The sequence below is a fragment of the Zophobas morio genome, unplaced genomic scaffold (genome assembly GCF_036711695.1).
Source record: "Zophobas morio isolate AGI-343-1 ecotype UQ-CSIRO unplaced genomic scaffold, CSIRO_AGI_Zmor_V1 ptg000005l, whole genome shotgun sequence".
NCBI lineage: Eukaryota > Metazoa > Arthropoda > Insecta > Coleoptera > Tenebrionidae > Zophobas > Zophobas morio.
The window spans coordinates 10,685,605-10,699,293 of NW_026972110.1; the positions used below are offsets into that span (position 1 = coordinate 10,685,605).

The following is a 13,689-nucleotide window of genomic DNA, read 5'->3' on the forward strand; positions in this document are numbered from 1 at the left end:
GTATCAGACTTGAAAGAGCATTCAAAAAGCTGCAAGATACTTTACAAAAAAATACCGGGTACCAAGAGCTTAAACTTGTCAGCAAAGAATTACAAGGCGAAAATGTAGAAAACGAATTAAAAGTGAAACCCACTAAAAATTCTACTTTTAAGTATTCTCGTTAAACATCGTGTGATGTTGAGAAATTCTTCTCTAGATATACAAACGTTCTAAAAAACAGTACGAAACATTTTTCTGCTGAAAATTTAGAAAAACATCTAGTTTTTTATGCAAATTTTAACGAAAATTAGGATTAATGATTATGTAAAATAATAAAATAATAAACATTTTCGCATAAATCCTCCGTTTTTATCGCCTGTTTTGGCTCTTTTTTAGCCTACAATCCATTCTGTACTTTAAACTTTTCTATTGTATGGACTATTAAATGCCTGAAAAAAATCAACTCTCTCAGATCAATAGTGTTGGCACACGGACCAGCTGAAAATCACCAAAATCAGAAAATTATAACGAAGTTTCAGTACCCACCATTGGTGCTTGTTCAGTAGGCAGTTAAATGAAATTATAATCATTTCTATACGCGTTATCGAAAAAAAGTTGCAGCCCATTGGTTGCTACAGCGATATATTTATATGTTCCAGTTACTTAGAATTTACTCCTCACAGTATTAGGAATATGGCAACATATGCCTTAGGTTTCGTATAGAGTGTAAAGAGAAATGGCCGCAGCATGAACCCTTGAAACGCACCAGATAATTGTTGCAAAGTTTTTGAAGTATAACCTCAAATGTCAACAAAAAATGATCTATTACTTAAATATAATTTATACAATGCAAAAAGCAACTTCGAATAGCCATCATATTCCATAAAAATTGAGATATATAACGTCCACCTGGGCCACCTCTGTCGTAAGCATTCAGAGGTAAATTGAATTTTACACAAAAGCTCCGTGACAGTTCTAACATTAATGAAGATACATGAATTAATTCATTATTAATTTTGATATGTACAATGTAACACTAATTACAAGTTTCCAAAGCGTAATTACAAAATTGAAAGGAAATTAGCTCATATATCTGAAATACAATAGTGTTGAATGTCAGGGCGCGTTAAAAAATTAGTTATTTATTTACCTGATGTATCGTCGACACTAATAATGTTGTTCATTAAACTCAGAGACAGAACAATCTCGTCGAAAACAGGAACCGAACCTCCTACAAGTCCTGTATTACCGCCTTGGGGAGACACGGCGAGTCTGTGTTCATTACAAAAGGATAATATTTGAGATACTTCTTGTGTTGTTTTAGGTTTCAGCACACAGTCGCTATATCCTGTAAAAAAAAAAAACAAAATAAACGTGGGTCGTTGAACGACCCGCGGTACATACGTATGGTCATAAATAATTTAAATGCGAGTTAAATTTTTTAGAGCAAAGCACAACGTGATGTTGCAGGGTCAGTAAAACACTGGCGTGTTGGAAAATAAAAAATGTGCAACATTACTTATCCCGAACTTCCCCTGATTTTAAAACAACAGATTGTGAGGTAATCTGTGAAATAAGTGGATACATTTCGTCCATTCTGCACTGAAACCAATGAAAATACATAAAACGGGAATTTAAAGTTTAACGGAGTTTGCATTGCTTGTCGTTGACGATATCCTAAATATGAAAATTATCACCAGTGAATAAAATTAACCCGAACTCCTGAATTTTACGAGCCATAAATTAAAATAAGTCTTAAAAAAATTCGTACGAATGTATTTTTGTGCCCCTGCCAATTTAATACCGGTATAAACTGGATTCTTAACATAATCGTTGAGACTAAAAAACATGAGTTTTTTTTGTTACCACCACTGCGGGTTTTGAAGGCTTATCTCTGGGTTTCCGGTGTGGTCATATTTTTTCTTCGGGTTGTGGACAAATTGCTAGTTTTGACTAACGCGACCAGCTTGAAGGGCAAAACATCAGACCTGACCACAGTAACATTAAATTACATTGTAACAAGATAGTGACCCCCATTTTGTGGTTTTCATTACAATTAGTGGAGCTTATTCGTTAATAATGAATAACTACTGTGAACTGACAGAGATCATCTAGTACTCGTATTTTTTGAGTGAAAATGTGTGGATCGACTTTTCGCAGAACCTGTATATTCACCACCTGTTACACTTATCAAGTTATATTTTAAATTAAAAAAACAAACTATCTTCGAATTTAGAAAAGTGAGAACACTCCCATAGAACGAAAGTAAAATTTTGAAAATTTTTGAACAGGAAATTTTTAAAATAGGCGTGAACTTGCCTTTGAACTGAAATTAACTTAGTGAGAGTTAATTTAATGTATAATTTTTACTGGATACTCAGCAGTGTCATAATCACCAATAAAATTGACGCTTATTCAATAACAAATTTTTCTTTGTAAAAAAATACAAAACATTATGATCTTGTGTATGTAGCGGCAAATTACCGAGTGGTCGACAAAAAACGAATTACTTAGAGGTGATCGTGCTTTAAAAGTTCAAGTAATTCTGTTCCGCGAATGTTCAATTTGATTGTGGGTGTGCGTGGCTTTAGGCTAAGTTAAATTATCACGCTGACATGCAAAGAGGTGTCCATAATCAAGCCTGCTGGATGTATATATATTGTTTATTTTTTAATATTACCTCATAGAACCCTGAGCAATATAACAACGTCATTGTCAGTACGACGTTGTGTGGTGGATTATAAATAACTGGAAAATTAATAGACGTATTTTTAAAGTATTAAACTGACAGTAGTTCGTTCATTTACTATTTTTACTTCCCCAGCTACTTTTACGTTTTCTCGACGTTTCATGACCCCTGGGGTACGTCTTACGTTTCCGTCTGCCTGTCGTCTGTGTCAGTTGTTATTATACAGGTAAATCTCCGAAAGTACTGGATCGATTGTTATCAAATTTTATAGGTATGTTAGAAATATCGTTGAAAAAACCCTAACCAAAATTTGTCTAATCTCCTCACTAACAATTTGATGACGTTCCTTCAGGTTAATACAATCTTGTATTTGTCGTTTATGAATTCGCCTTGATTGTTTACCCTAGGCGTTTTCGTAAAAAATCCAAACTGTATTACAAAATGCAAATCGTTAACCAAAATTTTCTGATCATGAATGATATGACGTCTTTTCGAACTTTTACAGTTGTAAATTATAATATGATTGATAAGTGATAAAAATTGTAACTGTTACTGAAATTTTGTAAAATAACATACTCATCGATTTGTAATTTATCAATCCGTGTTGATTTTTTACCCTAGACATCCACATCAAAATTGCGTAACAGCACAGTTTAACTTTGATTGCAAAACCGAATGTTCTGAAACCTTACAAACGTTTTAAGGTTATCGGAAACATGGTAAACCGTTCATCAAAATTTATCGTTTACGATTCCCTCAAAAACTGATGACGTCATCTTACAATTTTACCGAATAAATGTTACTTAAATTTTATAAAATCCAATACTCCTGCATGTGTAATTTATGAATCCATCTAAGTTATTACCTTAGGCATATAGATTTTTGGAAACCAAAAAAATTGTGTGACAATATTTTGCAATTTAACTTTGAAACTACAAAACCAAATACTCTTGCGGTTACCATAAGCACAGTAAATCGTTCATCAAAATTTATCGGTTTTTCCCCTCCTAAAAAAGTTTATGACATAATCTCAAAATTTTTCGGAATAAATCGAAAATATACATAAAGTCTATCTAATGATTGTAAAATTTGACAATATGAAATATATTTAAAGGAGATAAAGATAGAGTATATTCTCAAATATACGTTTAACTTCGACTGTTTATGTTTATACTTCGAAAGAATTTGACTATTAGCACGTTTAGATAACAAGCATCAGCGGCCGCAAATCAAAGTATGCATTTGGGTTAAAAGGAAATGAAATTTGATTGTCTTTGTCTCCTCAAATCAGAGGGCAGGACATTAATTAATTAATTAAGCTGCAGTGAAGCAAAACAGTCCGAATATTATTTTGGGTGAGTAGCTACTATTATGACAATTATTCTTTTAGATTTGTTAAATATAAGCGGGCGCGACATTACTGTATTCTTACATTTTCGAGAAAATGTTGTGAACCGCTCTTGATTTGGTCAATTGAAAAAGTTACAAATCCCGGGGATCGCGTTCGAACCGAGGGCTTTCATTTGCAAAGCTGAGGGGCGTGTACGTACCCATATATGACCTGCTGGTCGTATTATCTATCTGAAGTACAGGAAGAATTAAACAATAAAAATTATACGAATAATGAACCAAATCAAGGTAGATTCATAAACCACAAGTACAGAAACATATTATTTAAACTTATAATTTACTATTTTAATCTTCAAATTCTTGATGGAGATGGCAAACGAATTTTGTCATCTTCATGTTAGTCTTAAATACACCCAAAATTCAGCAGCAGTTGGTCTAGTAGTCTTGGAAATGACGCATCTTATAAAGTCACCAAATGACAGACGACAGACGAAAACGTCATTGTCACTGTGGACATTTTTCCGATAAAATTTTGAAATGTTTAATGCAAAATTACTCGATTTTAAGTAATATATGAATTATTACTATTTATTTACCAATTTTTGTTAACTATACATACATATTTTTAACTTTTTGTTGTCCCAACTCGATTGCAGGGTGAATAGAAACATGCCCTTAAAACGACACGAAAAATTATTTTAAGATTTTTTGGTGGAATTGGACAATTTTTAGAAGTTATAAAAATGGATTATTTACAAATTAATATCAATTTCACTAGATACTGAGCAACGAAACCGAAATTTCCCTCGCCCAAGCTCTTTTGGTGTTTTCTAGTTTACATGTCGTAACAGTATCCAAGTGTGTTCATAATAATTAGCGTATATAGGGAGGATTCCCAAGTTTCTGTCGCTAAGCTAACATTGAAAAGGGTACATATATGATTAAAAAGTTTCAGCAACATAACCCGAAGTCCCAGAAGCGAATCTTTCACACTACATACAGGCCAGGTTATAATATCAAAAATATGAAGAGTTCGATGGTAAATTAAAGTTTACGTTCTACTCTAATTGTAATAATTTAAAAAAGTGATATGATACGTACGAGTATATCTATTTTTTCACTAAATAAATTCTTCGCCACTGAGTGGCATCATTTAGATAACCTATGAAATGTCAATTTCAGTTAGGCTTGATGTGTAATATGAAGTGTACCTCAGACATTTTAATATAATTTAACCTCGTATGACATGGTTAGCATGGTAAGACATCAACAGAGAACCAAAAGAAATTTTAAAAGCATAGCCAACTGTGATTGCTTTTTTTTTCTACCACAATTTTATGCCATCCACGCAGGAAGCGTTAAAATAACAACAGCAATATGTGTGATCGCACTATATTGTGGACACTACTTTACTTTAGTTTTTAAGTATTTATTTGGTGTGACTCATCCGGAACCCCCCAACAATTGATTCTCTAAATGTGAAAGTTTTGTTTACTATTCAAAGTATGAGCCCAATAATAAGATTATATTTTAGGGGAAGATGTCTCAACCTTCGTGAATAAAATACAGTGTTCTTAAAATGTGGAACAAATTCGACAAAACTTGCATTGTTTGGACCTTTTTTCGGGCCAAAATTTGAAAAAAACGTAATTTGAAATCTTTCATTCAACAAGGTCAAAGTTGTAAGTAATATCATCAAAGAGTACATAAAACTGACACACAATTATTGTGTCACTGTTATATAAAGTACATATTACAATTTTTTACTGTTCTCACCATTTAAAAGATACTATACTGAGAAAACAAAAATTTTATTAACACAAATTCCAGACACTGGAAACTGTTCGAAAACATATGTATAAGGTTAAAAAAACTATCGATTGCATCACAAACTCTACAACTTCAAAAAATTATTTTCAAATTTGTTTTTGAAACATAGCTGGTATAAATAATACTTTGACCTCTTGGTAAGTTTTTCTGAAATTGCATTCCTGACTTTTTTGTCGGATTTCTTCCATTACGGACACGCTGTATCTAAATATTTTTCAACATTTTCTAGCTTCCTCCACATTTATACAGGTTTCGTGCAATAACTTACTAAAACAGGAATTCGGAAGACTGACATGATTAATCTGGTGGTTTAAAAAGCATAGATACCTCTAACATTCCTATTCCAATCTACGTTGTAGATCTCACAGTCCGAAGGGTCGTTCAAAACGCGGTTCTCACCGAGCAGATCCCTAAAGAATTTCAAGTGATTTTGATCCAATTTCGCGAATTCCCCTCGCTTCACGTGAGGATATCGATCCTGGAAAGAGAAGACGAGTCCCATCATCGAAATTCAACGTGGCATTATTATTATCTTCGCAGCGAAGCATCATTCAATCAGATATTAAAAAATCCTATTAAGGTTTTTAATTGAGCCTTTTTTAATATAAAATGGAATCGGATTAAGCGGCGTATAATCTAATCCAAATATGATTTCTGACCTACCTTAGTGAGTTCAGGTAACGTAGGGCTGGCGAAACCCCTGCATGCGAACGAGGGTAAAATCCCCTGAGAGCAAGGCCGCAGCCTGCCTAACTGCTTTACACCCCTCGACAACATGTGCACTTTGTGCGGGCGAAAAGGGAGGACGCTCAGGGCTTAGCCACCAGTTCGGCCTGAAAAAATAAACATGTTTAATTTGTTGAAACGTTATAACTAATATAAGCACAGAACATATGTTTTTTGGAATAACACGAACGTATTAGTACTAATAAACAGCGCTTGTGTGGATTTTGTTATCATGACGTAAAGATAAGACGTAACGTGTGTCTATTCTTGTTCGAACATTCACTTATATGTTTATATGGCTAAACCCTCTAATGCACTTAATAAAGAGAATTTTATTACCGGACTTTGAAAGTTGTATATTATGATCACGTAATTAGTAAAAAATAATGTTGGCTGTGATGATACCCAAAGCCAAGAGATTGTGAAATTTGGGTCACTGCACTTAATCACAAACTCGATAACCTATCTCTCGTTCAATAAATCCTATTTTTATTGCAACTGATGATTATTATGTAGATTTCGATTTTGGTATACATAGGCTACTGATGATTCAAATGAAAAGATTAGATATAATTGAATGTAAGCAAGAGTTAAAAAATTGGTCTACAGTTTCGGCAGGACTTCCCTCGCCCCTGAAGTGCAGGGTCACAAATCCCGCTTCTTTGAAAATGAAAAAATTTGATTTTGCGAATTTGTATTCGTGGTAATTTCTATGTATACATTAAAATAAATATATATAAGTAATACCATGAATATGAATGCATTGATAAAGGGCCGAGACTATGCTTGTGGGGTTTCGCATTTAAAAATGTTTCAATCAATTCCGACATGTACCGTTTTAGAGATTTGAACAATAAAACAAATACAGGAATACGCTATTTTATAAAATTTAAATCCTACCTACTATATGAAAAATTTTGAGATAACATCACATTGATAGGGAGATTGGGCAAATTTTGGTTAGCGTTTTACCATCTACACGATATTTCTAATATACATATAAACTCTGACAACAATCAGTCCGGTAGTTGTGGAAATCATTTGCCTAATAAAAATCTGGACACACGGCAGACAAACTGAACCAGGAGACCTAATATTTCATACTCTATGGATCACGAAACGTCGAGAACAAGTAAAAATAAAATTCGCAAAATTAAATTTTATAATTTTCCGAACATTTTGTATTTAATATAACGTTTATTACTATTATTATATGACTATTAATGTATTGCGAAAATGGGATGTACTATTTCTGATTCGAAGGGGAAAAAATTGGATACGTCGAGTCCCGTACAACTGAACCATTTTCTACATTTACTAAGTGATGTATTATGTGGTAAAAGAAAGTGATGCTGAGCAATAATAATTACAATCATAATACTGAACAAAAGCAGGGCGGATTCGCAAAACACAAGTGTGGGAATATAATATTTTTTTAAATTTAAGATATATTAATTTAATAAAATTTTGGGGGGATGTCATCACGTTGTTGATGGGGATGATTAGACAAATTTTGTTAGCGTTTTACCACCTACACCTAATACACATACAAAATTTGACAACAATTGGTCCAGTAGTTTCGGAGACTATCTGTCTAATAAAAATCCGAACAGACGACAGACAGATAGACGAAAACGGGAGACCTATTTCTTCGTTCTCAAGGGGTCATGCAGGGCCGCCGTAAGCGGGGGTGCAAGGCGTGCACCGCACGCGGGCGCTGCCAAAGGGGGGCGGCAAATTGGCACGCAAAGTAGCACTTTTCAAAATTCCCAAAATAATATAAAAAAATGTACAACTCGAAAAAAGGGTTTATTGAGACTTTGGGAGAAAGCAAAAAAAGAAATATTGTTTAGGTCATCCAGTCATCGATAAATCAATAAACATCTGTTTTTTATAGTGCATGGTGAACAAACTTGTAGATCGGTAAAGCATAAAGGAATAAGTTTCCAGAATTGCGAGTGTTGTTTGTCGGAACGTCAAGGGGGATGTTAGCAATAAATTAAATTATTTTAGTAATTCACAGAAAGGTGTTAAAGAACATTGTTCCAAAAATTAGTTGGTGTCCGAGCTGGCAAATGCAACATAGTTGTTATTTGCACTTGTAGTTTGGACGGTAATTTTATTTTATTTATACGTATCACATTTGCAAAATCTTTGATGATTTGCTGGAAATATCCGAAAATACTTCTTCATGGCAGTTATTTGTTCAACGATAATTTGATTTGATAAGTATTCTGAATCAAATCAACATCTTAACTAAAATGATGCAGAATCCTAACATCAACATCAAAGTATATATCAATTTACTTATTAAAGATGTAATAGGTTACTTTACCAAATATCGTTCAGATGAAAGTTTTGCTAAAATTATAACTGAAGCAGACAAACTTGCCTATGAAATTAATGTTGAACCATTTTTTCCGCCAATCCAACCGTGCGTCCAAGAAGAAAACCGAAACATTTTGATCACGAGCAGAATTACGAAGTCGTAGATCCAAAAATTAATTTTAAAATAATTTTTTTTTACCGAATTCTGAACCAAACTTTGTCTTCTTTAAATAATAGATTTGAGGAACTAAACACATATGATAATGTATTTGGGTTTTTCAATAATGTGTTTAAGTCCTCAGAAGAAGATATGTTAAAGCAGGTTTCATCCTTAGATCATATAATAAATAGATACCAATACTCAATCTGAAAGCTGTGACTAGACATGAAGCTATCTGTTGTCGTTTTCTACGTCAAGAGGAGTAGTATAATGCTATCCTTGTGTGATCACCACATCTTCATCTTTGTTATATGCATTTCATCTGTATATGTCTATTTCATTTCCATCCTTGTACCGCACCAGCGCAACAAATCGCTTTTGACAGATGTTTCTTCTAACCTCTCTTTCGAGTTGTTGTACAAAACACAATTTTAGAATTTAGAACAAAGATCCTATTGATGTAATCATAAAGGATCACAATTGCTGCCCAATAATTTACTATTCCTTTCATTATCTACTGTGAATTATTTATAAAATCAAGCTGTCAACATCTTTCGTACGAAGTTAGTTCAGACATACTTCCTAAAATTTAGGCGCGCAAAATTCAAATAGTGATCAGGCAAGGATAGCTTCATTGTAATCGCTCCAAGCACGAGAGAGATGTGTGACAAGAGGATGTCGTCACAGGCTCTGCTAGGGAAAGAACACCGCATGGTGGTATCTATTTATTATATGATCTAAGGTTTCATCACGAAAGGGTACAGCTGGTGGGAGTGCGCAGAACATTGTTTTGGTTTGGCCTTACAAATATCGTGAGAGCAGTGGCACCGGCGATGAATATTTCGACTTTGAAATATCAAAATATTATAGGTGTTGATAAAAATATCAATTTTCTATTTTATTAGCGTTGACATTATAGAAAATGAATTTAAAGGTTTGTTAATGCTGTATTATGATGTTTTAGTTGAATAAAAAACTAAGTAAAAGAAGTAAAAAGGTCATTTTTAATGAGCAATAACAATTGATAAATTACGGTACAGTGTACAGTCAAAGCTATATAAACGACAATTATGCTAAAATATGAACTGTGATTATTATTTCGTGGTTAAAGACAGAAAACGTTAAGCCTTATTGTAATCGGAGTTTATGGTATTGACAAATTGTGCCAAAAAATTAAAAACCATGTAACTATAGTCATGGGTTGCTAATTCTCAGGGTTTTATCCCCGCTTTTATCTAAAGATTTAACTGTTGATTTAAGACAAGACAATTCAACTATAAAATAGCGTATGATACTGGTTTATAATGCGGGGTTTGTGAAATTTTTTACTCATGCTATAATCCCTATTGTTACGTAAGCCTGTTTTTTACCAAACAAATAAATTTATTTTTATTAAATGGTTCTGTATTCTATTGTAGAAATTGCTCTATTTTTTATTGTTTTTAAAAGAAATATAACTCAGCGGAAGCTGAGCCTCCCTTCTCAATACATCGATGTTACGCCACTGCTAGTCCGACTACAAGTCGCGCAACTTAAGCCCCGCCCCTGTACGCTTTCGTGGTGACATTACTTCTAAAAAACTGTAAAGATTTACATTTAAAACTTGCAGTTGATTCCCCTGGTGAGGTCGACATTGCCGTATTTAATAAGATTAAAGCTCTAAAACTGCACTCTTCAGCTATGCTATACCGTTAGAAGATCCCCACCAAATTCTACGTATTGGTGTGAAAACAATTTAATCTCAACTTTTCCGATACATCAATAGCATTAAGAACTTTGCTTACACCACCAGTTTCGGTTGCATCTGGCCAGCGATCCTTTTCAAAATTGAAAATAATAAAAAATTATCTCAGATCAACCATGAGTCAAGGCAGGCTAAGTAACTTATCTATTGTTGCAATTGAACATGAATTGTTAGACAGTTTGGACATAAAAAAATAGTTGCAGAATTTCTCAGTATGAAATCTAGGAACATTCATTTGGTTTAGTAAAAAAATATTTAATTATATTATTTGTATGCTTTAGGTTTTTTCGTTTCTTTTTTTTTTGTATTCAGTGATATTATATGGATACATAATGTATTTATGTTTTTTATTAGCAAAATTGATTTGTGTTCGATAAAGGTATTTGTTTGTTTATGTTATACGAAATAAATTTTAATTTTAACGTTTTAAAGACTGGTCCTTAATTTTCCACTGATTTTAATACAATTTTTACTTAAAAAAATCTTATATTGAAGAGGGGCGCTAAATTCAAACTTGCACTCGGGCGCCAAAAGTTCTAGCGGCGGCCCTGGGGTCATGAGAGGTTGAGAGAACGTAAAAGTAGAGAGTCGGTCGATGAACTCGATTACAATACTTCCTTCGCTTACACTCGGGGGTTAAAAAGTAATACAGAAATAGTATATATACAGCATACCTCAATTCAAAATCGTTGTAAGAAGTGTAAACTACCAGTTCCTGTCTTTTTTAGAACATCCATGCACTAACTCACTTTGCCATTACTTTTCTCAGTGATATGAAAATGATGCAGTTACAGTATTTATTAATACTCTACTTTTGATAAAAATCTTATCATCTATGGCATATCATTTTAATACTAAATAAATATCTATATGTCATAACATGTAACTCTCCAGATCAACAGATATACAATAATTAATATTATTAATAGTAACTTTGATAAAAATCTTATAAGCTTATCACGTATACCATACCAATTTAATATCAAATTATTAATGAAATAACTAGTGTCGCAACAGGTAATTGATAAGATCAGATGATATACAGTGATTAAGTAACATATTGCAATTATTATTAATAAAATTTTGAAGATAAAAGGAGACAGTTTTTACTAGTGATAATAGTACCCACACTGTTCTCAGAATTTTAGGAAAGTGAGATAAGCTGTTTTTGAACTATGTATTTAGTAAAGGAATTGTTTCGTATTAACAATTCTAAAAATAGGGCTAAATGAAAAAACTACATGTAGGAAGCATATTAAATATTATTAACATTTCCAGTTAGATTCATTCAACAAAATTTTGGGATGACATCAAGTTTTTAGAAGGGGTGAATAGTTTACGACAATCGTAAATCCTGTACAAAATTTCGGAATAATCGGTTTGGAAGTTCCTGCGGTAAAAAAACAAAAACAGAAGACCTACTTTTTCAAATTCTAGGAGCCTTTTAGAAAAAATTGATAATACCAGTTATTAGCACAAGCCTTACCAAGAGTTTAGAACGATTATTGAACGTTCGTCCCTGTTATATTACTATGAAACGTTATTGTACAATTTTAATTTTTTTTAGCCAAAATTTGGATGCCTAAGACCTCAAAGCGGTTTCATAAACCACAAGTACGAAGCACACACGTTTGTGGGGATGATCAGACAAATTTTGATTAGCGGTTTATCATCTATACAATATTCCTAACATACATATAAAATTTGACAATAATTAATCGGTGTGGTAGTTTCGAAGATTATCTGACTCGTAAAAATCGACACAGACAGACGGGAACACGGACCTATTTTTTTATACTCTAGGGATCATGAAATGTCAGGAAAACATGAAAGTAGCTAACGCTCGGAAAGTAAAAATGACCAAAACATTAAATGTTACAATAATAATATTTACAAAAAATAGGTTAAGAATATGTGTTCTAATTAAATCGTATTTATCTAGCGTTGTGTTAAATGTAAATAAAACATGACCAAAATATTAATAAATATGCCATATTTTCGACATACGGAAGACGAACACAACCTTATATGAGGATTGATAAGTTACAAACTAATTTTTCATAAAATTATAAAGTCGCCAACAGTTAGTTTGTCAGTTTTTACTACGACAAATGAATTTCAAATAACTGTATGTGATTCTTAAAATTAAATAATTAAGAATTGCAAGAAATTTATATTTAGTCTAGTTTTTGTTGTATTACAACTAATGTTAATTCTGCAACATTAACTATAAAAAATCCATAGTTTTAGTGATAACAGTAACTTTGAAGGTACATTTTCTCTTCAATCGATTTATAGCAAAATAGATATTTATATTCATGTTGGTCAATGAATTACTAAAGTAATTAAATTCTGTTGTTTAAGCCATCTCATGAGACTTAAATGTTATATATTTTTTATTACCTTTGTTTGTGTGTTTAGATATTATATTATGATGCTTGTTAACATAATTACTTTTAAAAAGGTTAAATGAACGACCGATATAATCAACTATCTTATCTCATGCGGAAAAAGGTTTTACGCTGTACAAATTATTTATTTCGGAGAATATGACAAAATTTAAGGATTGCATTTAATTTCATACCTAATATTTCTTTTACATCAATCCCAACATAATTTTTGAGTTAATCACTTTTTGTTACATATGAATACGTTAATTTGTTATGAATGTGTTTAATTTCTGATGTCGACAGGTAACATACCTGCCAGCTGAAAGAATGATGTGACGGTCAGTTGTGAGTAGTACCTACCACCTATACAACTGGTCTCACAGCCAACTCGCAACCTGAACTTCTTTGCTTTTGTCAGGGTAGGGATTAGATAAGGGATTTCGAGTAAAACTATTACATTACATAGAGTTTTTTCTGCTGTATTTGAATCTGT

At 32.6% G+C, this 13,689-nt stretch overlaps 1 protein-coding gene across 8 annotated transcripts in view; it reads right to left on the reverse strand.

Moving 5' to 3' along the window:
* Positions 1-13,689, reverse strand: part of LOC135122702 (D-2-hydroxyglutarate dehydrogenase, mitochondrial-like) — a 265,146-nt gene that overhangs the window by 16,995 nt on the left and 234,462 nt on the right. For 5 of the 8 annotated variants that reach the window (XM_064047070.1, XM_064047067.1, XM_064047066.1 and 2 more), the window contains 3 exons: positions 6,512-6,681; positions 6,176-6,326; positions 1,130-1,327 (listed from right to left, as the gene is read on the reverse strand). In XM_064047070.1, the coding sequence (XP_063903140.1) occupies positions 1,130-1,327; positions 6,176-6,326; positions 6,512-6,625 (463 nt within the window). In that variant the 5' untranslated portion in view covers positions 6,626-6,681. Of the gene's footprint in view, positions 1-1,129; positions 1,328-6,175; positions 6,327-6,511; positions 6,682-6,734; positions 6,822-6,913; positions 7,015-11,480; positions 11,567-13,689 lie in introns of those variants that run through there. The other 3 variants (XM_064047069.1, XM_064047068.1, XM_064047064.1) reach the window with 3 other exon arrangements.